This window comes from Micromonas pusilla (genome assembly GCF_000151265.4).
Source record: "Micromonas pusilla CCMP1545 genomic scaffold MICPUCscaffold_1, whole genome shotgun sequence".
Taxonomy (NCBI): domain Eukaryota; kingdom Viridiplantae; phylum Chlorophyta; class Mamiellophyceae; order Mamiellales; family Mamiellaceae; genus Micromonas; species Micromonas pusilla.
The window spans coordinates 266,051-287,378 of NW_003315882.1; the positions used below are offsets into that span (position 1 = coordinate 266,051).

At 67.8% G+C, this 21,328-nt stretch overlaps 10 protein-coding genes across 10 annotated transcripts; 6 read left to right on the forward strand and 4 right to left on the reverse strand.

Moving 5' to 3' along the window:
- Positions 1-52: 52 nt before the first annotated feature.
- On the reverse strand, positions 53-1,441 carry RFC2 (replication factor c, subunit 2; the record flags this gene model as incomplete). The annotated part of the gene is made up of 3 exons (XM_003055314.1): positions 53-522; positions 719-923; positions 1,109-1,441. The coding sequence occupies 3 exons, from the start codon at positions 1,439-1,441 to the stop codon at positions 53-55; spliced, it is 1,008 nt and encodes a 335-aa protein (XP_003055360.1).
- Positions 1,442-1,831: 390 nt separating this feature from the next.
- Positions 1,832-2,125, forward strand: MICPUCDRAFT_49901 (uncharacterized protein; the record flags this gene model as incomplete). The annotated part of the gene is made up of 1 exon (XM_003054772.1): positions 1,832-2,125. The coding sequence occupies one exon, from the start codon at positions 1,832-1,834 to the stop codon at positions 2,123-2,125; it is 294 nt and encodes a 97-aa protein (XP_003054818.1).
- A 245-nt stretch (positions 2,126-2,370) lies between these two features.
- On the forward strand, positions 2,371-5,659 carry PSP2 (prasinophyte-specific protein; the record flags this gene model as incomplete). The annotated part of the gene is made up of 6 exons (XM_003054773.1): positions 2,371-2,505; positions 2,751-2,969; positions 3,141-3,534; positions 3,727-4,616; positions 4,757-5,380; positions 5,459-5,659. 6 exons carry the CDS (start codon positions 2,371-2,373, stop codon positions 5,657-5,659), a joined length of 2,463 nt encoding a protein of 820 aa, XP_003054819.1.
- Positions 5,660-5,899: 240 nt separating this feature from the next.
- MICPUCDRAFT_49904 (uncharacterized protein) lies at positions 5,900-8,365 on the forward strand (the record flags this gene model as incomplete). The annotated part of the gene is made up of 1 exon (XM_003054774.1): positions 5,900-8,365. One exon carries the CDS (start codon positions 5,900-5,902, stop codon positions 8,363-8,365), a length of 2,466 nt encoding a protein of 821 aa, XP_003054820.1.
- Positions 8,366-8,491: 126 nt separating this feature from the next.
- MICPUCDRAFT_49905 (uncharacterized protein) lies at positions 8,492-10,903 on the forward strand (the record flags this gene model as incomplete). The annotated part of the gene is made up of 1 exon (XM_003054775.1): positions 8,492-10,903. The coding sequence occupies one exon, from the start codon at positions 8,492-8,494 to the stop codon at positions 10,901-10,903; it is 2,412 nt and encodes an 803-aa protein (XP_003054821.1).
- Positions 10,904-11,101: 198 nt separating this feature from the next.
- MICPUCDRAFT_49906 (uncharacterized protein) lies at positions 11,102-11,785 on the reverse strand (the record flags this gene model as incomplete). The annotated part of the gene is made up of 1 exon (XM_003055315.1): positions 11,102-11,785. The coding sequence occupies one exon, from the start codon at positions 11,783-11,785 to the stop codon at positions 11,102-11,104; it is 684 nt and encodes a 227-aa protein (XP_003055361.1).
- Positions 11,786-11,991: 206 nt separating this feature from the next.
- On the forward strand, positions 11,992-13,151 carry MICPUCDRAFT_30605 (uncharacterized protein). Its single transcript, XM_003054776.1, has 2 exons — positions 11,992-12,035; positions 12,492-13,151. The coding sequence occupies exons 1-2, from the start codon at positions 12,027-12,029 to the stop codon at positions 13,080-13,082; spliced, it is 600 nt and encodes a 199-aa protein (XP_003054822.1). The 5' UTR covers positions 11,992-12,026; the 3' UTR covers positions 13,083-13,151.
- Positions 13,152-13,212: 61 nt separating this feature from the next.
- On the reverse strand, positions 13,213-15,144 carry HEME1 (uroporphyrinogen decarboxylase chloroplast precursor; the record flags this gene model as incomplete). The annotated part of the gene is made up of 4 exons (XM_003055316.1): positions 13,213-13,592; positions 13,781-14,212; positions 14,397-14,667; positions 14,885-15,144. 4 exons carry the CDS (start codon positions 15,142-15,144, stop codon positions 13,323-13,325), a joined length of 1,233 nt encoding a protein of 410 aa, XP_003055362.1. The 3' UTR covers positions 13,213-13,322.
- Positions 15,145-15,392: 248 nt separating this feature from the next.
- MICPUCDRAFT_49909 (uncharacterized protein) lies at positions 15,393-18,241 on the reverse strand (the record flags this gene model as incomplete). Its single annotated transcript, XM_003055317.1, has 1 exon — positions 15,393-18,241. One exon carries the CDS (start codon positions 18,239-18,241, stop codon positions 15,443-15,445), a length of 2,799 nt encoding a protein of 932 aa, XP_003055363.1. The 3' UTR covers positions 15,393-15,442.
- A 748-nt stretch (positions 18,242-18,989) lies between these two features.
- On the forward strand, positions 18,990-21,328 carry MICPUCDRAFT_49910 (uncharacterized protein; the record flags this gene model as incomplete). Its single annotated transcript, XM_003054777.1, has 2 exons — positions 18,990-20,575; positions 20,776-21,328. 2 exons carry the CDS (start codon positions 18,990-18,992, stop codon positions 21,287-21,289), a joined length of 2,100 nt encoding a protein of 699 aa, XP_003054823.1. The 3' UTR covers positions 21,290-21,328.

The following is a 21,328-nucleotide window of genomic DNA, read 5'->3' on the forward strand; positions in this document are numbered from 1 at the left end:
CGCGTCGCGTCGCGTCGCGTCGCTCGCCGCGGCGCCCCTCCTCTCGATCAAATCAACGCAGAATCCCCGCCTTGGCGCACTCCACCACCTTGCACAACTTGGCGCACAGCCCGGCCATCTGCAGCAACGAGTTCACGCCGTCACCGACGCGCATGTGCATGAACCCGATCTCGCGAATAAACTCCAGCTTCACAAACTCCGGCATCGCCTCGCTGTTGAAATTCTTCGTGACTCTGTACACCGTGCCTATGATGTCCATCGCGCTGAACCCGGCGGCGTACAAAAATTTAATCCGATCGTACGCGTCGTCCACGTTGCCGCGTAAGCAGTGCGTGAGCATGTCGGAGATCACCTGCGGGTGCGGCTGATCGCACACCTTGAACACGTTCTCCTGGTTCACGTACCCGAACCCGCTGTGCGTCGCCTGCAAGTTATTGAGCGCCTGCCGCATGTCCCCGTCCGCGGTGAACACGACAGCCTCCAGCCCGTCCGGAACGTACGGCACCTCCTCCTTCTCCACGACTTTCGGGGTCGAGGGTCCATACGAGCGAACGTCGGGGTGGAGTTCAGGGGTGCGTCAGAAGTGGATTTCAAAGGCGTCGCGGGCGGGGATCGAAACCGAGGGACCCTGGGCGGAGAGACGCGCCGGGAAAAGTCCTTAAGGAACGGCGTTAACCGCGCCGACGCGGTCGTTTGGGAACCGGTGTATAGAACGCACCTTTCATCACGCGCTCCAACACCTCCTGGTCGCTCAGCCGCGTGAACCGCACGATCGCGCATCGCGACTGGATCGGCTCGATGATCTTCTCGCTCGCGTTGCACGCGAGCGCGAAGCGCGTCGTGTTGGAGTAGATCTCCATCGTCCTACGCATCGCCTGCTGCGCCGCGGACGTCATCGAGTCCGCTTCGTCGAGGAGGACGATCTTAGGGCCGTTCCATACAAGCGAACGTCGGGGTGGAGTTCAAAGGCGTCAGGTGGAGTTGAAAGGCGCCGAGGGCGGGCGTTGAAAGCGAGGGGTGAGCGGAGAGAGACGCCGGGCAAAAGCCCTTAAGGATCGGCGTTCACATCGCGAACGCGGTCGTATGGGGACCAGTGTATAGAACGCGCCTTATGCCTCCCCGGCGGGAGCGTCACCTTCTTCTGCGCGAACATCTTGATCTTGTTGCGCACGACGTCGATCCCGCGGTCGTCCGACGCGTTCAGCTCGAGCACGGCGTCCTTGTACGCGGGCCCGAGGAGCGTGTGCGCGAGGCACAGGATGGACGTCGTCTTTCCGATCCCGGGCGGTCCGCTGAAGATGAGGTTCGGGACGTTGCCCGTGGCTGCCATCGCGGCGAGGCGCTCGACCGCGTCCGCGTTGCCGACGATCTCGTCGATCTTCGTCGGGCGGTACTTCTCCACCCACGGCAGAGTGCTGTTCTTGGACGCGGCGGTCGCCATCTCGAGAGGAGAGCGAGTCCGCGCGGCGAGATCTCGTTCTCGTTCTCGTTCTCGTTCTCGTTTCGCCGCCGACGCGAGGTGGGCACGCTTCTTCTTTTCAAAAAAACGAACGCGCGACGCGACGACGAGAGCGCCGTATCAACACAGCACGCGCGGACGCTCGCGGGTTCGGTCGAGCGCGTTCGCTTCGCGTCGCGCGGTCGGGTGTCGCGGAGGGGCGCGCGCGCGTCGTGGTGTGCGGCGGTGGGAGGGCGCGCGCGCGAGGTCGATCGATCAAGTTTTCGAAATCGGGTCGGTCGCAAAACACTGTGCCAACCTGGTGCCAACCACGACCGACCCTCGACGACACTTCCGCCCGCGCTCGCCGACCCGCCCGGCCGCCGCGGCGACATGACGCGCGCGCGGGGCGTCGCCATCGCGCTCGCGGCCGCGCGCGGCGCCGTGGCGGCGCGCGCCATCTCGCGCGACGACGGCGACGACGGCGGCGGCGGCGGCGGCGCCCCCGCCGCCGCTCGGTGCGACGCGACGTGTCAGACTCTGGCGCACCTCGCGAGCGGGCTCGTCCTCTTCTGGACCGTCCTCGGCGCCGTCCTGTTCGGTATCGCGATGCTGCACAACCTGGACACGCCGACGATGTTCGAGCCGCCGAAGGAGGAGAGAGAGCGGCGACGGTGGTTCCGATGAGCGCGCGCGAGATGGGTAGCCCTAGCTAGAGACGCGACGCCGCGCGGAGCGCGAACGACGAGCGCGAAAGTTTCCCCTCGCGCCACTCTGCCAGCGTCCCGAGAACCAAACTCGTCCGCATTTTTGCGTTCGTTTTCGGCGCGTCCGAGGACACGAAACGACACTGTCGCTCGCGCGCGCACGCGGACGTCGCGCACCGACCCCCAACCCGCACCCCTCCGCGCCCGCGCGCGCGCCCGCGCGCGATGAAGTTCGGCTCCTTCCGCGGCGTCTCCAAGGGCGACGTCGCGCCGCCGAAGAAGGACAGAGACGCGAACCTTCCGTCCGTCCTGCGCCGGTTCGGCGCGGTGTCCCACGGCGTGAGGAACTACATCCATCACGTGCGTCCCCGTCCCGTCGCCTCGCCGCGTCGCCCTCCTCGTCGTCGTCGTCCCGTCGCTCGCGTCCGCGCGTCGCGATCGCCCGTCGCCGATCGCGCGCGCGTCGCGACGCGCGGGGTCGGACGCGCGTCGTCCCGGACCCCTCTCGCCGCGCGCCGCGCCGGATCGGGCGCTCGCGCGTTCCGACCAAATCTGACATCATTATTCATTCCCCGAAACGGCCTCGGCCGTCGCCGCGCGCGCAGGCGAACCTCTTGTTCTTCTTGACGCTGCTCGCCATCTCGATCTCGTTCGCGGTATTCATCGTCCCGGGGCTGACGGACACGGCGCCGTACGTCATCTCCGCGGAGAACGACAAGTGCTTCGCCAAGTCCGAAACGGTCTGCGAGAACGAGGTCGAGTGGAGGTTTCACTTTTGGAACCTCACGAACGCGGACGACGTCGTCGCCGGCACCGCGCCGCCGGTGCGTGCGACGAAGAAACGCCCGCATTTCAACCGTTTATTACTGACTATTTTTATTTTACTCGCTCGCTGCGTCGCGTGCCCGCGAGTGCGCACCAACGAAACGAAAGCGCCGCGGAGTCGTTCTTCGCTTTACTCACCGCGTCCCCCCGCCCTCTTCTCCCGACGACAGGCGCTCGTCGAAGTCGGCCCGTTCGCGATGCACAAGACGAAAGCGGTGAAATCCAACGTCACGTTCTTCGACGACGGAAACAAAGTGTCGTACACCGAGATTCAGTACGCGGAGTACGACACCGCCAACTTCTGCGACGGATGCTCCCTGGACGACGTCATCGTGTCGTTCAACCCGGCGTATTACACCCTCGTGAAGATGTACGGCTCGGAGGCGAACTTTCTGTACACGCTCACGCCGCAGGTGCTCCCGCCGATCCTCGACGGGCTCGGCGCGCTCCTCTCCGCGCTCGCGGGCTCCCCCGCGGACCCGAGCGGCGAGATCTCGACCGCGGTCGCCGCCGGCGCCGCCGCGGTGACGACCCTCGCGCTGAAGCAGTGGGGCGACTGCTCCGGTGCGTTCTACGCGCCGGTCCCCGTGCGACCGCGTTGGCGCGGTGACGCCTTTCCTTGAGGACTTCTCCCGGCGCATCTCTCCGCCCAGGGTCCCTCGCTTTCAATCCCCGACCGCGACGCCTTTCTCAACTCCGTCTGACGCACCCCTGAACTCCACCCCGACATCGCTTCGTATGGGCGATTACTCTCAGTCCTCGGCGACACGATCCTCAACATGGGGCTCCCCGCCGCGTACACCGCCGCGTTTCCCGTGGCGCCCGAGTTCGGGTGTTACGCCGCGACCTACACCGGGATGGCGGCCGGCATGATCGGCGTCGACGCGACCGGCGCGCTCGCGGTCACGACCGCGCTCACCGCCGACCCGACCGGGATGGCCGTGCTCGGGGTGTTACAGACCTCGGACGCGACCAACGCGGCCAACTGGGGCATCAGCCCGGCGGTCGCGCCGCTCGTCAAGGCGTACCTGGTGTACTTCAACACCAACTACAACCAGCCCGCGGGCGCGACCGCGATGGGGCCGTGGCTCGGCGGCTCCTCCTCCGGAATCTTCATCGCGCGGACCGTCCGCGAGTGGCTCGAAGGGTACGTCGACCCGCTGACGTCGTCCGTGTACGCCGCGTCGGATCCTCGGAGGCTCGTGAGAACCGTGCACGGCGTGTATCCGCTGAGCGACCTCGACGCGGGGAGCTCTGTCGATCGATACCAGGACGTCGTGACGCACGTGACGGACAAGTCGGAGTGGCGCGGCGTCGGCGCGACGCCGTGGGTCGTCGCGACCGGGAAGGACGATCCGGACAAAGTTTGGGACGTCCTCGCGTCCACGAAGGGCGACGCGCAAGGCGGGTCCTACGCGTATAACACCGGCCACGTCGAAGCCGTCGGAGGGAAGCACTTCTGGCAGGCGATTTACCCGAAAGTCGCGAACAAGGGCACCGGCCTCGGGACCCTCGGCGAGGTCACGACCTGGTTCGACATCGGCGCCGGTCTCGACATGGGCCGCAAGGTGAAGCTGCAGTACCGCGGCGATTACGACTTGCCGCACAAGAAGAACACGATGGTTCGCCTGTACAACTACGAGTTCGTCGACGAGGCGCGTCTCGTCTTTTATTCGACCCGCCATCGCTCTTCTCGCTCTCTCGCCGCGCGAAAACGCACTTACGGCGACTCGCGCGCGTAGTATGCTCACATCACCCACCACGTTTCCGCGCGCCCCACGCACAGGAGCTCCACGCGTGCCCGATGAACGTGGCGAACTGCGACTACGACGTCAAATTCCAAGGCGCGTGGGACGTCAGCGATCACACCGCCATCGAGACCGTCGTGACGATGCCGCACGCGTACAACGCGGACACGCGCCTGTTCGGATACATCGACCCCACGTCCGCGTCGTGCCCGTTCCAGCCGAACAAGACCGCGCACGACTTCGAGTGGGAGATCTTAAAGTTCACCGGCAACGTCATGGGCGCGAGCGCGCGGTATCAGATGAACTGGCAAGTGAAGCCTACGGACGTGTACTACCCCAATTTGTGGCAGCCCGTCGCGGGGTCTTCCCTCGACGGCGACGCCACGGACGGGATCTACGTCCCCGGGTCGTGGTCGTCCGCGTCGTACCGCGTCGCGCACTCCGTGATCGAAGACATCGTGAACGACGTCGCGTACGTCATGGGCGCGCTCGCGATGTTTTACGTCTTCCTCCCGGTCGGGTGTTTGATTTTCATCGTCATCGCGATCGTGTCTCTGTACGTGCGTTCGCGCGTGCGCAACGCGCGGCAGAAGATCATCGACGAGCACAAGCGGGCCGAGCGCGAGCGCCACTCGCTGATCGCGCTCAACGGCGGCGGCAAGGCTGGTTTCCAGCGCGATCCCGACGATAACAACGGTAACGGTCACGTATCGGGCGTTAGAAACGAAAGCGCGTATGAGCCGCCGCCGACGGCGTTCACGGACGAGGACGCGCACGAGGAACGGATCCGGTCCGGGTTCTGGGCGCCGTCCGCGCCGCCCAAGGGCGAGGACGTCGCGAAGGACGCCGACGCGCGCGGCGACGCCGTGGACGACGACGACGACGTGACCACGGTCGTCGTCGACGTCGAGGCGCCCGCGCTGAAGACGGACAAGGCGTGAGCGACGAGCGCGCGCGCCGCCGGCTCCGAACTGTTTATATTTTTTTGTCAAGTTAAATGAGATCCATCTTCGGTCGAGTCGTCACCTTCGTTCGCGCGCGCGGCGCGTTCGCGGTCGTCGTCGGCGGCGGGCGACGCGCGCGCGCGCGCGTCGCCGCGCCCGCGGCGTCCTCCGCGCGACCGTATCGCCCGAAACCTCGTCGCGTCGGTCGCGAGGAACCATCACGAGGACGAACCAGAGATGAAACACGGCACCCTCGCCCCCGTCGCGTTCGCGCTCGCGACGCTGTGCGTCTACGCGTCGACGATGTACCCGTCCGCCGCGGGCGGCGACGCCACGGAGTTCGCGTTCATCGCGTGCGACTTCCCCGCGGTGCCGCACCCGCCCGGGTACCCCACGTTCGCGCTCCTCACCGCGTTCGCGTCGCGCGCGTTCAGAGCGATGCGGTTCGGGGGACCCGCGTGGGGATCGAACTTCGCGTCCGCGTCGTGCGGCGCCGCCGCGTCGGGGGTTCTCTACGCCGCGATTCGCGACGCGGTCGGGGGTCGTCGCGAGGGTTCGACGACTATCGCGACGCACGCCGCCGCGGCGTTAGGCGCCGGGCTGTTCGCGTGCGGGAAGAACACGTGGACGAACACGATCCAGTCCGAAGTCTTCGGACTCAACAATCTCTTCGTCGCCGCGGCGGTGTACTTCACCGTCGCGTTCGCGCGCGATAACGCGGTTGGCCCCGCCCCCGACCGGTCAGCGGCCGCGTTCAAGCACGCGCTGAAAGGCGCGTTCACGTGCGGTCTCGCGATGAGCAACCAGCACACGTTCGCGCTCGTCGGCACCCCGCTCGCGACGTGGGTTTTACTCCGCGGGCTTTTCGCCGGCGCGAAGTCGCTTCGGTCGCCGTCGCGGCTGCTCGCCGTGCTCTCGGTCCCGTTCCTCGGCCTGACGCCGTACGCGTACCTCGTCCTCGCGTCTGGGACGCGACCGGGGTGGCGGAATGGGCGTAACACCCCGAGAGGGGGTAACACCCCGGGGGCGTGGGGCGAGACGCGCTCCCGGGACGGTTTTTGGACGCACGTGACGCGCGCGGAATACGGCACGTTCACGCTGTTCAGCGGGGAAGGCAGCCGCGACCACAGGGCGCGGCTGGGGATCACGAGATACGCGAGGAACCTTCACGACGACACCGGCGGGATCGCGCCGTGGCTTATGCTCGCGGCGGTGATCGGGGGCGTGTCCGCGTGGGCGCGAGAGAGGCGGCGGCGGCGGCGGCGTCGGCGGCGGAATGAAAAAAACGCTTCCGACGCGACGACGGAGACGCGTGAACTCGCGCTCGCGGGGTCTTGTCACGGATTAGCGCCCGTCGTCGTCGCGTACGCGCTGTACACCGTCGGGTTTCAGCTGCTCGCGAACTTGCCGATCGAGAAGGACCTGTACGCGGGCGTGTCGAGACGGTTTTGGATGCAGAGCGACGTCCTCGCGGGGTTCGTCGCGGGCGCGGGCGCGGCGTTCGCGACGTCTCGGACGATCGCTCTCCTCGCCCTGGGAGGGGACGGTCGCGGTCGAGGCGCGATGCGAAACGACGCGAACGCGAACCGTCGCCGCGCCTTCTTCGAGTTCGCCGCCCTCGGGATCGTCCTCGCGCTCCTGTGCTCGAGAGTCGTCGCGGACTACCGAGCGATGGACCAGAGCGGAAACGCGTACTACGAGCGCTTCGGACGCGAGATGCTGCGTCCGCTGCCGAAAGGCGCGCGGCTCATCGTCCGCGGGGACCTCATCACGAACAGCGCGCGGTACGTCCAGCGGTGTTTGGGATACAGAAAAGATGTTCAGATGGTGGACATGGCGATGCTGACGTACAAGTGGTTCGTAAAGACGCAGTCGGGTAACTTCAAGTCGTTTCACTGGCCGGGGACGCACTACCACCCGAACGAGCCGCCGCACGGGTTTAGCATGCGAGCGCTGCTTGATTTGAACTATCACAAGGACAGCTCCGCGATATTTCTCGCGGGCGGGTGGCACGACGACGATCCTTCCACGGTCGGTCACTACGACACGATGCCGTTCGGGATCGCGGACGAGATCGTGAAGCTCCCGGCGGCGGGCGGCGCGGCGACGCGGGGGTTGCCGTTCAAGTCTCCGAAAAAGTTTTACAAGCGTCGGGCGAAGGCGCTTCCGAACATGACGTTCGGCGACGGCGGCGGCGGGAACTTCGCCTCGCGCGCGATGTCGCGGCACGTCCTGCCGCGGTTCGGAGGAGACAGAGAGGTATCCCTCGCGGAGAAGTACCCGGAAGGGACGTGGGAGCGCGTCGTGATGACAGACTACTACGGCGCCCGGCATAAGCTCGCGCACGCGTTGCTGAGTTATGGCATCGCCGCGGCGGACGTCGCGACGCGCGAGAGCGGCGACGACGACAGCAAAGCGAAGGACGATCGCGTGTACGCGTTCGAGACGAGCGCGGCGATCATCGAGGCGTGCGTCTCCGAGCACCCGCCGCCGGTGCCGTCGTTTTATTACCGGAATCTGGGCATCTGTCGCCAGCGCGCGTGGGGGGAACGGCGGGAGAAGACGGAGCACCACGCGAAGATGGTGACCGCGTTTAAGGCGTACCTCGCCGCGGTCGACGCCGAGGGCGGGGAGAGGGAAGGGGGGTACGACGCGATCGCGGGGATCGTTCTCGAGGCGGAGAGAGGGAGCATGGTCGCGTGACGTGCTCGTAGGAAGTAGAATGTGAGTTCTCAGTGATGTGCAGCTCGAGAGGAAAAAACGCTCAGCACCATCACCACAGGATTTCAAACTCGCACTGCGGTCCCGCGCGCGGGCTGGGCCGCCACGATGGCGGAGACGCAGCTGATGTCGACGCAGCTGCTCCCGGCCGACGCGGAGCCTCCGGGCTCCGCCCTGCTCGGAGCGTCCGCGGCGTCGCCTCTGCTCGGGGGCACGGGCGGAGCGACGGGCGGAGCGACGCCGCTCGTCCCCGGCGCGACCATCGCGGCCGCGCCGACGCTCGAGGTGAGCCCGTTCGGCGAGGGCGTCGCGCCCGCGGCCGCGGCGTCGCCGCCCGCGGCGTATCGCGCGCGCGCGGACGACGTCGTCGTCGACGACGACTTCGCGGCCGCGGAGACGCAGCCCGTGGACGACGACGCGACGCAGGCGCCCCCGGACTGGACCGGCGACAGCGACGAGGAGGAGGACGCGATGGCGGTGGACGCGGAGGACGACGACGACGCCGCGCGATACGCGGGCGCGACGTGCCCGGCGCCGTCGATGTCCGAGGAGGACGCGGACGACGACGACGCGTTCTTCGCCGCGGCGACGCAAGCGGTGGGACGAGCGCCCGCCGCGACGGCGGACGCGGAGACTGATGGGATCCGCGAGGACGGCGGAAAGCGCGACTTTTCAGAAGCGGCGGCGACAGCTGTCGCCGTCGGCGGCTCCGACGCCGACGCCGACGCGGCGACCGTCTCCACGGGCGTGCCGGACAGCCAGGCGACGTCCGCGGGCGGCGGCCGCGGCGGAAGCGTCGGCGGGCCCGCGCGGACACCGAGCGAGGGGTGGTACCGCAAGGCGTCCGCGTCGGCGCCGTCGGTCGAGAGGGCGCCAGCTGTCGTCGGCGGAGGAGGAGGCGACGGAGGGAAAGAATCGGAATCTTTCGGCGGCGGCGGCGGCGGCGGGAGCTCCGGCGCGCCCGGTTTCTTGACCACCGCGACGAAAGCCGCGGCGTGGGAGAACGCGGGCGGGATGTACGTCGACACCCAAGCGATGGCGCCGTCGAAGTCGGCGTCCGACGGCGCGGTCGAGGACTCGCAGCCTTCGGCGGCGGCGGCGGCGGCGGATTCGGACTCGGACTCGGACTCGGACTCGGACACCGAAGAGCCCGAGTCCGCGCCGCATCTCATCGCGCTGGACCTCCCCCCCGCGCTCGTCCCCGCGGAAATCAGCGACGACAGCGACTTGGACGACGACGACTTGGACGACGACGACGACGACCTGAACGCGCCGCCGCCGGCGTGGAGCGCGTACAGGCTCGACGGCGCGGGCGGCGTGAAGGGCGCGACGGGGATCGAGGCGTTCGCGGACGTGGGGAAGGACAGCGACGAGGAAGAGAAGAAGCCGGATCCGAGCGGGCCGAGACGGAGCGGCCGCGCGAGGAAACAGGTGTTGGCGTCGCCGCCGCCGGCGCCGGCGGCGGCGGCGAAGGGCGGCGGGGCGAGGAAGAAGGCGCGGTCGCCGTCGCCGCCGACGCGGTCGCGGTCGCGGTCGCCGTCGCCGCCGCCGGCGTCGCGGCAGTCCATACCGACGGTGTCCGAGGCGAAGACGGACGTCCGGTGCTTGTCCCCGAGAGCGGCGAGGGCGGTGATGGAGAGCGCAAAGAAGGCGGAGACGTTGCCGCGGACGGCGAAGCGGCGGAAATCGTTCGAGGTGAAGGTGGTCTGGTCGCGGTCGCCCGCGGCGTCGCCGAAATCGAATCCGTTGGAAGTCGTCGAGGAGGAGCCGGGGGCGGGCGCGGCGCCCGTGCCCGCGGCGACGAGGAGCGTCCGCGGCGGGAAGCCTCCGCCGGCGAGACGCGGCGGCGGCGGCGGCGGCGGCGCGCGCACGTCGCCGGCGCGAAAGAAGCTGCGAACGGCGACGACGACCGCGGTCAAGGTGCTCGTGTCGTCCGCGCTCGCGGCGAAGGACGTCGAGGCGACGACGACGGCGATAAAAAAACTCGGCGGCGAAGTCACGACGTCGACGAGAGACTTCACGCACTTTCTCACGGCGAAACCGCTCGGGCGGAGCAAGAACGTCCTGTGCGCGCTCATGATGGGACGACCGATCGTCACGGAGACGTGGGTCACCGCGTCGACGCGCGCGGGAGGGTTCGTGGACGCGGGCGACCACTTGTGCCGCGACCTCGCGTTCGAACGCGCGCAAGGGTTCGACATGAAGGCGACGCTGGAAAACGCACGCGATATGTGCGTTTTCCGTCAGCGACGGATACACGTCATCGCTCCATCGAAAGGCGCGGTCGCGGGAAAAATCGGTTTAATCGTCGAGCTCGCGAGCATCGCGAACGCGGCGGCGACGGAGACCGAGGCGGAAAAGTCGGCGCCGGACGACGTCGTGATCGTCGCCGCCACGGGTGAAAAGTCGGCGCCGGACGAGCGCGTGTCGCGGCGGTGGAGGAACAAGGGCTACGACTTGTACGACCCCGAGGATGTTTTGAGAGCGATCGTGAAGCACCAGTGGAAGCCGCGGAGATAATACGCGTAGGAACGTAGCGATAGAACGAAGGACGAAGAACCAATCGGACGAAGTGAATACAGTAGACTAACAACGGATTTACAACGAGAAAGCTTCGCGAGAGCACCACCCACGACAACACGATGTACAACACGATCATCCCCCCCTCCCTTCCCCCCTCCCCACGCAAATCGAATCGAATCGAATCTCGCGGACGCGTCACTCCCCGTCGTCCCCCGCGTGCGCGGCGTCCCTCCCTTTCTTCACCTTCCCCTTCGGCTTACTCCTCACCGTGCGATAAAACTCGCGCATCGCGTGCTTGTCCCCGCCCGCGCCCGCCGCCTCCGGGGACACGACCGTCGCGCCCCCCACCGCGTTCCCTCTCACGCACATCCTCCCCGCCTTCTTCTCGAGCTCCCACACCGCCATCTTCTCCTCGTGCCTCGCGATCTTCGCCTCCCTCGCCGCGATCTCCTCCGGGCTCGGCCCCTCCTCCGGCCGCAGCGCGAGGTACGCGTTTTTCCACGTCTTTCGCTGTTTCGGCGGCCGCCCGGGCTTCTCCGGCGCCATTCCCGGCTCGTACCACGCGCTCGCGCAGTGCGGCCACCACGCGGCGTCGCTGTCGACGCACTTCCGGTACTTGCACTTCTCTTTCGGCGGGCACACGCATCGCTCCGCGAGCGCGGCGAGCTCCGGCGCGGTGAGCCGCGCGACGCGCGCGAGGACCGCGGTCTTATCGAACACGCCGTCGAGCGCGGGGTTGCACCGCGCCTCGAGCGGGCAGATCTCCTCCATCGGGTCCTCCCAGCTGCCGTCCGAGTCTCGGGGGACGGCGTCGCCGTCGTCGTCGTCGTCCGAGCCCGAGCCCGAGGGCGCGTCGGGGTCGGCCGCGGCGGGGGGCATGACGAGAGCGTCGGCGACCCCCTCGCGGCCGCGGCGCGAGATAACAATGTGAACGTTTTATCGTTGCTCGGCTCTCGACTCTCGAGCCGAGGAAAAAGTTGCACTCCAATCTCCAACAGGTTAGAAAACCTGAATGGGCCTGGTCGGGAACAGCTCCGCGGAGTGAGAAAACCATCGCTTCGCGCGTCCGCGCGCCCTCTTTCAGACGCACGCTGGCACGCGTATCGTCGTAGGCGTCAACATGGACAAGGTGCGCTTCATCCCTGGCATCGTTTGAGCGTCGCATCGCGTCGCGCGCGACGTCGTATCGCGCGTCGCCGCGCGAAGACGGCGACGACGACGCGCGATGCGCGGAGGGAAAAACCCGCGAGCGAGCGGAAAGACGGGGTCGCGCCTCAACGCCCTCCTCGCTCGTCGGGTCCATCCCTCCGTCGTCGCGCCGCCGTCCGCCGCGCGGCGCGATGACGGCGCCGCGCGTCGCGTCGCGCGTCGGACGCCGTCGCGCGTCGCGTCCGCCGCCGTCGCGCGCGCGCCGCGCCTCCCGCGTCTCGCGCAATCTTTTTTTTAGGGTTTCTCGCCACCGCGAAAAAGAAATCGCGCGTCCGCGGCGCGCCGGCGAACGGCCGCGCGCGCGCGCGTCGCCGTCGATCGTCCCAAACCGTCCGCTCACCGTCGTTCGTTCTCACCCTTTTCATCGATCGCGCAGGTGGTTATCATCGACGGCAGGGGCCACCTCCTCGGCCGCCTCGCCTCCATCGTCGCGAAGCAGCTCCTCCAGGGGCAGCACGTCGTCGTCGTCCGCGCGGAGGGGATCGTCATCTCCGGCGGCATGGTGCGCGCGCAGCAGAAGTACGACTTCTTCAAGCGCCTCCGCATGAACACGAAGCCGAGCCACGGCCCGTTCCACTACGCGTCCCCGTCGCGGATGCTCTGGAGGACCGTCCGCGGCATGGTTCCGTACAAGACGAAGCGCGGCGCGGCGGCGTTTGAGCGGTTCAAGAGCTACGAGGGCATTCCCCCGCCGTACGACAAGTGCAAGCGCGCGGTCGTCCCGGAGGCGCTCAAGGTGCTTCGCCTCGGCGCCGGTCACAAGTACTGCGTCCTCGGCGACTTGTCCCACCGCGTCGGGTGGAAGCACCAGGCGACGGTGAAGAGCCTCGAGGCGAAGAGGGAAGCCAAGGCGAGCGAGTACTGGGCGGCGAAGAAGGCGGCGAACGCGAAGTTCGCCGCGGCCAAGGAGCAGGCGAACGCGCAGCTCGGCGACCTCGCGCCGCTCATCGCGGCGACGGGGTATTAGGGCACCAGCCTGCCTATCGCGCGGAAGAGAAGATTGCGATGTAATTGAAACCTACGACTAAAAGAAGACGTCCACGACACGCGAGCGCGCGTTCTCGCTCGAAAGAAGCGCGGCGACGCGACGGCCAAAAAACCGATGACGCGCGCGGTCGTATTACAACCCTCGACGCTAACCACCACTCACCCCGCGCGAAAACGCCTCCTCCTCCTCCTCCTCGTCAACCCTCGACCACTCGCTCGCTTAATATCTGTAGTCCTTGACGGTCTGGAAGAAGTGCGCGACGTTCTCCTCCGGCGTCCCCTGCATGACGCCGTGTCCGAGGTTCATCACGTGCTTCGTGTTCCCCGCCTTTTTGATCGTGTCCAGCACCCTCTCGGTGATGTGCGCCTTGCTCCCGAACAAGCTCACCGGGTCCATGTTCCCCTGGACCGCCTGGTCCATCCCCAACCTCGCGCGCGCGTCCGCCATGTCCACGGTCCCGTCCAGCGAGATGACGTCCGCGCCCGTCGTCTTGAGGGTCGTTCCAAACGAAGCGACGTCGGGGTGGAGTTGAAAGGCGTCAGTTGGAGTTGAAAGGCGTCGAGGTGTGTCGGGATTGAAACCGAGGGGCGGGCGGAGAGATGCGCCGGGAAAAGTCCTTAAGAAACGGCGTTCACCACGCCAACGCGGTCGTATGGGGACCAGTGTACAGAACGCACCTTGAGTCGCTCGAGCAAACCGCCGCTGCCGCTGCTGTATAAGATGAGCGGCACGTCCGGGTGCGTCGCCTTCACCTCGGTCACGATCCGAGTGAGGTACGGGAGGCAGTACTTATCGAAGTCGGAGGGGCAGAACTCGCTCGCCCAGCTGTCGAAGATCTGGATCACCTGCGCGCCGCTGTCCGCCTGGTATTTGACGTACTCCACGACGCTGTCGGTGATTGAGTTCAGCAGCGCCTCGTAAATCTGGGGCTCGTCGAACGCCATCTTTTTGATCACCTTGTAGTGCGTGGACGTGCCGCCCTCGACGATGTAGGACGCGAGCGTGAACGGCGCGCCGACGAACCCGAGGACGGTCGCGTTGTTGCCCACCTCTTGGCGCAGAAGTCCGAGGGCTTCGCCGACAAACGGCACGGACTTCTCCGGCTCCAGCTTAGGGTCGTTCCATACGAGCGAATGTCGGGGTGGAGTTCAAAGGCGTCAGTTGGAGTTGAAAGGCATCGAGGGCGGGGATTGAAAGCGAGGGGTGGGCGGAGAGAATCGCCGGGAAAAGTCCTTAAGGAATGACGTTCACCACGCGAACGCGGTCGTATGGGGACCAGTGTATAGAACGCACCTTCGTGATCTTCTTCACGTCGTCCATCCCTCGCACCGGGTCCATGATCACCGGGCCGGTCCCTTTGACGATGTCGAACGGGATGTTCATGCCGCTGAGCGGGGTGAGGATGTCGCTGAACAGGATCACGCCGTCGGGCTGGAACGCCTCCCACGGCTGCAGCGAGATCTCCACGGCGAGGTCGACCTTTTCGCTGCGCTCTCGGAACGTCGGGTGCTTCTTGCAGAGCTCCTGGTAGATCTTCATGTACCGGCCCGCCTGGCGCATCATCCTGCGGTCGGGGACGGCGTCGGGGAGCGCGTGGGGGGCGGGGGAGGGGGAGGCGGCGGCGTCAGCGCGCGTCGATCGAGACGCCGCGGACGCGGAGCGAGAGGGGGCGACGACGGTGGGTTTTATCCGATAGTCGAGCGAAGGAGATGGAAGATGGATGGATGTTAACGCCCGCGGGGACGCGCGACGGCGACGGCGGGCGTCGCGATCGCGCGCACCAGATCGGGGGACGCTCGACGTCCTCGCCGCGGATCGCTCGGAGCATGAGCGGGTCCTTCGTCGCGACGTCCTTCGCCTCCGCGGACGTGTCGACCTGGATCGCCCGCGCGCGCGTGTTCCTCGGTCCCGGCGCCTTCGACATCATCACCCCGGAGGACGACGGCGTCGAGACGACCTTCTTCGCGGCGCCGTCGGACGCGGACGCGCGGACGCGGAACGCGGGCCTCGAGAGCGCGCACGCGCTCGCGATGGCCGACATGTTTGACGTTCCTTTACGGTGTGAAGTTCTCGCGTGGCGTCGCGAGCGCGCGGCGTCAATGCGCGCGAAGGGCGCATCGCGAAGCGCGATACGCTGCCACCTGGAAGACGAGAGCGAGATCTCACTGGACAGATCGCCACTCGACTGGAAGATCTAGATCTTCCTGACAGCCTGCTTAGATTAAAGTTCGGAGCGGTCGACGCGACCGCGAACCTCGAGAAACGGTCCCTAAACGTGCGTTTCGCTTTCGTGTATGTAGTTTCATATCACACCCCGGTAGTCCTATCCCTCGCCCTCGTCACCGCGCCCCCCCCGCGGCGGCCACCGTCCGGTGCAGCTGCACGAGGAAATCCGCGTACGACATCGCGCCCGCGCCCCCCGCGCCGCGATCTTCCACCAGCGCGGGAAACAGCAGCGCCTCGCTCGGCTGCCCTTGCGCGATGACCGTGACCGTGCAGTGACCGCACCCGTTCGCCGCGCGCCTCCGAACCTCGGCCATGACCGCGCGAACCCGCGCGTTGATCGCGCTGCCCTCGATCGTCGGCGGCGTGAAATCCGCCTCCGGCGGCGGCGGCCCCGCGGGCCCGAAGACGTCCGCGGCAAACGCGGGGTCGAGCATCTTCCCGAGCCACAGCAAGCACACGTACCCGTCGTCGACGAGGTACGCCCCGCGCGCGTCGATCCGTTCGCCCGCGAGCGCGGTCCGCGGCGGCATCTGGACGACGCCGTCCTTCTCCACGCCGCTCTCCGGCGGCATCGCGTGCAACGCGTACATCGCCGGGTAGAGACGCCGCAGGATCGCCTCCGTCGGCGCAGACATGATCTCGAACGCGCTCAAGATGCGCTGATCCACCGGGACGTCGCGCGCGTGCCCGCGCAACGCGGGCGTCTTCGACGCGCACAGCGTGAACAGCGGCACGAGCCGCGCGCACTCGGGGAAGATGAGGCGGTTGAACGCTCTCGCCGCGGACGTGTTCATCATCCGGAACTCCTTCAAGCTCGTCGACAGCTTCAACTGCACCGCCTCGCGCGCGTCCTGCAGCCGCGCCGTGAGCGCGCGCTCGACGCCGAGCCGCGTTAAGAACGCGCTCATCGCGCCGCCGTCGATCGCGCGATACATCTCCGCGACGTCCTGCACCACGGGCGCGACCATCGTGTGCACTCTGATCCGCCTCTCGCCGTCCGCGTTGGTGTATAACAACGCGCACTGAATGAACGCGTGGTTCGTCGTCGGCATCACCTCGTCGTGCGCGAGCTGCACCGCGTACGCGGTGTCCGCGTTCGTCGCCGGGAGCGCGAGGAGGTCCATGCTTCGTATGAAGAAGTGGCCGTTGAACGAAGACACGCGGAAGCCTTTGCTGCAGCGCACGCGGCAGACAGCTTCCCACGCGGTGAATCGCGTGAGGTTATGGGTGAGCTCGCGCGTCAGCTTCGGGCCGTCTCGTTCCACGCGGAAGCCGCCGTAGTAGTACAGCTCCCCGCCGGTGTACCTAGGGAGCGTGCTCAGCGACGCGAGGTCCGCGTACGGCGACGCGGACGCGAAGACGTCGACGCAAATCTGCTGCCGCGAGCACTCCGCGGCCATCTTTTTGTAAAACGGATCCGCGGGCGCGCGATTCGCCGCCTCCTTGTCCGTCCCCGCGTTTCGATGATCGTCCCCGCGGTTCAGCAACCGACCGCTCCCTAACGACGGCAGCGTGCACTGAAACACCATGAGCTTACCCCCGATGTGGCTCATCGCCATGTACGCCGCCTGCACGGCCGGGCCCATCGCGGACTCGACCCGCGACGTGTCTTTAAACGCCCCCGGAAGCATGTCGAGAAGCGCCTCCACGGCTTCTCTGCTCTCGCTCAAGTTCACGAGCAGGTCGTCCGGCGCGGGGACGAACGGGTCGTCCAGCTCCGCGACGACCATCATCTGCGGCTGCGAGCTCCCGGGCTTCAGCGCGTAGAAGTGCAGCGTGCTGTCGTACGTCAGGAATCCGATGTGCGTCCTCTCGCCTCCGGGTAACGCGTCGAGCGACGCCTTGATCGCGTTCGTCGTCGTCGCGAGAAACCCGCTCGCGACCGCGTTCGCGCTGACGTCGATCGCGAAAAAGTACGTCGGCGGCATCGGCGGGCGGACCATGTACTCCTGCGACGCGAGGAACTCCACGGTCCCGTGCCTGAGCTCCGGGCGCTCGTTCACGTCCCGCCGTTGCCCGTCCGCGTCGAGCGTGCAAAAGTAATCCACCGGAACCTCGTTCGGGAGCGAGCACACGTTGCATCGAAACCGTCGCCCGCCGTCGATGAACTGCACGAACGGGTTGATGTACGTCCTGCATCGCCGGCAGCGCACGATCCCGCCGCTCCCGAAGTGCGCGATCGGGACGTTCTCGCCCGGGATCATCGGTCGAACGACGCACGCGACGGGGAGCGTGAACCGCTGCTTGACGGACGCCGTGCCCGGCAGCGCGCCGCACGTGAGGCGCAGGTACCTCGGATCGCACGACAGATGCGCGTTCGCGTTCGGGACGTCGTCGCCGGGCCTCGGGAACGTCGCCGGGTCCGCGCCTTGCTCTTGCCCCGGCCCGCCGCCGCCGCCGAGGACGAGCGACCCGAAGTCCTCGACGACGCTCTGCTGCGCGAACTGGCCTTGAAACGGCGCGGGTGAGAATTGCGCGCCGGGGTAGGACCCTCCCGGGGGCGTGCCCATCGGGCCTCCGCCGCCTCCGAACGCGCCGGGGACGCCCGCCATCGGCAGCGGCGGCGGCATCGTCTGCTGCATCTGCATCGGCGGCGGCGGCCCGCCCATGGTCGGCGGCGGCGGCATCGTCTGCTGCGTTTGCGTCGGCGGCGGCGGCGGCATCTGCTGCGTTTGCGTCGGCGGCGGTGGCGGCCCGCCGAGGCCCATGGAGCCCATCTGCGCCGTCGGCGGCGCGAACGTCTGCGGCGGCGGCGGCCCCGGGATCATCGACGGCGGTCCTCGCGGCGGCGGCGGCGCGCCCGCGGGCGGTCGGCTCGGTCCCGGCGGCGGCTGCGTCGGCGGCGGTCCCGGCGGGCCCGGGCGCATCATCTGCGGCGGGGGCGGGCCTCCCGTCGGCGGGCCCGGACGCATCATGCCGGGCGGCGGCGGAGCTCCTGCGCGCGTGGGAAGGGGCGGGATGGGTGGCGAGGGAGGCGGACGTCAGCGCGACGCGAATCGAAGCGAAGCGGCGGCGGCGATCGATCGAACGATCGACGGAACGATCGACGCGCGCGCGAAGTGCCGTTGGGGGAGAAGCCGCGGGGCGCACGGGGAGAACGAGATCTGCGCCCGGAGAGGACCCCGAGCGCGACGATTTCGGCCATCTCGCGCGAGGAAGCGCGCGCAGAGATCTGCGGGACGCACCCGCGGGCTGCCCCGTCGGCGGCGGCGGCATCCCCGGCCGCGGCGGCCCTCCCGGCGGAGGCTGCTGCATCCTCGGGTCCGCTCGACGACAATACTACGAATGAATGATCGACCGCGCCCTCCCTCCTCGGCGTCGCGCTCGCGTCTTTCCCCTGGCGCCCGCGCGACGCCCGCGATCTGACGCCGCTCGTCGCTCGCGAGCTAGGGCGAGCGCGAAGAGACGACGGCGACGCGACGCGGACGGACCGGCGACGATCGCGACGTGCTGTGTCGCCCGCGACGTCGCGTCTCCTCGAAGCTTTGTCGTTGCGCAGCGCAGTAGCGTCGGACGCGCGCGGTCGGACGGACAACGCAACGGCTTCACGCGGCGCTCCTCGGGGAGAGGCGCGCTACGCCGACGCCCGTCGCACTCGCGGACGCGCGCGGAGCGGATCTTCCACCCACCCACGTCGCCGCGTCGCCGTCGCCCGGCACCATGGCGTCGCGAAACGCGGCGGCGCTCGCGCGCGCGGCCGCGGCCGCCGCGCGCGTCGCCGCGGAGGACGCCGCGCCCGGAGCGATCGATCGCGCGGCCGGGTTATTAGGGCGACGATCGGCCGCCGTCGCGTCGACGTCGACGACGTCGTCGTCGTCGTCGTCGCGCGCGTGGACCGCCGCTTCCGCGGCGTCGCGGCGCGGCGGGCTCGCGACGGGATCCAAGGGCGGACGCCGATCCGTGATGTGCGCGACGCGCGGAGGAAGCGGAAGCGGCGCGGGCGAGCGCGTCTTCGGCGTCCTCCCTCGCGGTATGGGTCGCGGCGCGATGCGAAGACGCGGGTTCCGCGCGACCGTCGTCGGCGCGGACGACAAGGACGAGGACGACTCGAGCTCGAGCTCGAGCTCGTCGTCCTCGGACGACGACGACGACGACAAGAAAGAGAAGGAGGAGAAGGAGAAGGAGGAGGAGGACGACGACGACGACGAGAAAGAGGAGGAGGAGGAGGACGACGACGACGACGACGACGACGACGACGACGACGACGACGACGACGACGACGAGGACGACGACGAAGATGACGACGACGAGGACGACGAGAAGGAAGACGACGACGACGACGACGGCAGCGTCACCGCGACGAGCGGCGAGGACGAATACGTGGAGAGACAGGAAGACCTCTTCGCGGACGTCCTCGCCGCCGCCAAGGCGGAGCTCAGGTCCGTGGAGGAGGAGGAGGAGATCGTCAAGTGGTACGGCGGCGTCGAGCCGGCGAAGTTCGAGGGGAGTCGAAAAAAGCTCGGCAGCGAGCCGTTCCACTTGCACACCCCGCACGGCGACGACGTCGCGACGTTCACGGCCGAGGACGTCGGGAAGTTCTGGTCCTTGCCCGAGTCCGTCGTCGCGGAGGCGGAGACGCCGGCGGCGCTGCGGAAGGAGTTCGACGTCACCAAGACGCGGAGAGTGCTCTTCCGCGCGTGCGATCTCGAGATTAAAAACGCCATCGAGAGCGGCGTTTCCGTCCTCTTGGACGGCCAGGCCGGCTCCGGGAAGAGCGTCAGCCTCGCGAACGTCGTGTCCTGGGCGCGCGCGACCGGGTACCTCGTCCTCTACGTCCCCTCCGGGAAGGCGATGTGCACGTACTCAAACTACTCCAAGGACGAAGCGTCCGGGCTGTGGAACACCCCCGACCACGCCGCGCTGCTCATCAAGTGGCTCCAGGAAGGCAGCGCGAGCGCGCTGGAGGAGATCAGGATGACACAGACCGCGCGCGACGGACTCGAGGCCCTGGAAGCGGAGCCGACGCAGACGGTGGACGCCGCGCTGGCGATCGTCGAGGCGTTCAAATCCGCCGCGAGGGACCAGGGCAAAAAGGTGCTCTTCGCCGTGGACGAGTACAACGCCCTGTTCGGACCCTCGGACATGCACGAGGTGCTGGGCCCGCGGAAGCGCGGAAACATCCCCGCGGGGAGCACGCGAATCAACGCCGCGCTTCGCGACGCGACCGCGATCGTGTCCGCGGGCGCGTCCTACGTCGCCGCGACGAGCGGAACCATCTCGCTGTCGCCCGCGCTAAGGCGCGTTCTGTTCTATCTCACACTGGTCCCCGTACGACCGCGTTCGCGTGGTGAACGCCGATCCTTAAGGACTTTTCTTCCCGGCGTTTCTCTCCGCCCACACCTCGCTGGTTTCAATCCCGACACACCTCCCTCGACGCCTTTCAACTCCGCTTCTGACGCCTTTGAACTCCACCCCGATATCATCGCTCGTATGGAACGACCCTAAGTTGGAGGCTCGGCGCCAGGCGCGACGCGGTCGGGGAACACGCGACGGAGCTCACCGCGAAGGCGGAGGAGGAGGCGCTCGTCGCGAGCGCGTGCGCGCGGTGCGGGAAGCAAGGGCACGCCTCGGACTCGTGCCCGAAGCCGATCGTGTGCGATTACTGCCGCGAGGAAGGGCACAAGCACCGGAGGTGCCCGAAGCGCGCGGAGAACATGGAGAAGTACGCGCGGCTGAAGCAGCACGGGCGTCAGGGGAACCATAACACGAAGGCGACGAAGAAGAAGCACTCGATGAAGCTCAAGGGGACGTCCACGCTCGAGGGCACGGAGTCGCTCGCGCGGTTCAAGCACCCGCGGCTGGACACGGACGAGGTGGTGGCGCTCGTGGAGCACTACGACCACGCGAAGGGGCTCGACGCGGTGTGCGACACGGTGTCGCACGCGCACCTGGCGCGGCGGCTCAAGACGCTGACGCAAGGGAACGGGAAAGAAATCCTCGAGATGGTCGAGCTGATGTGATCGATGGATGCTCTTTAATACACTCACGTACTGTACTTC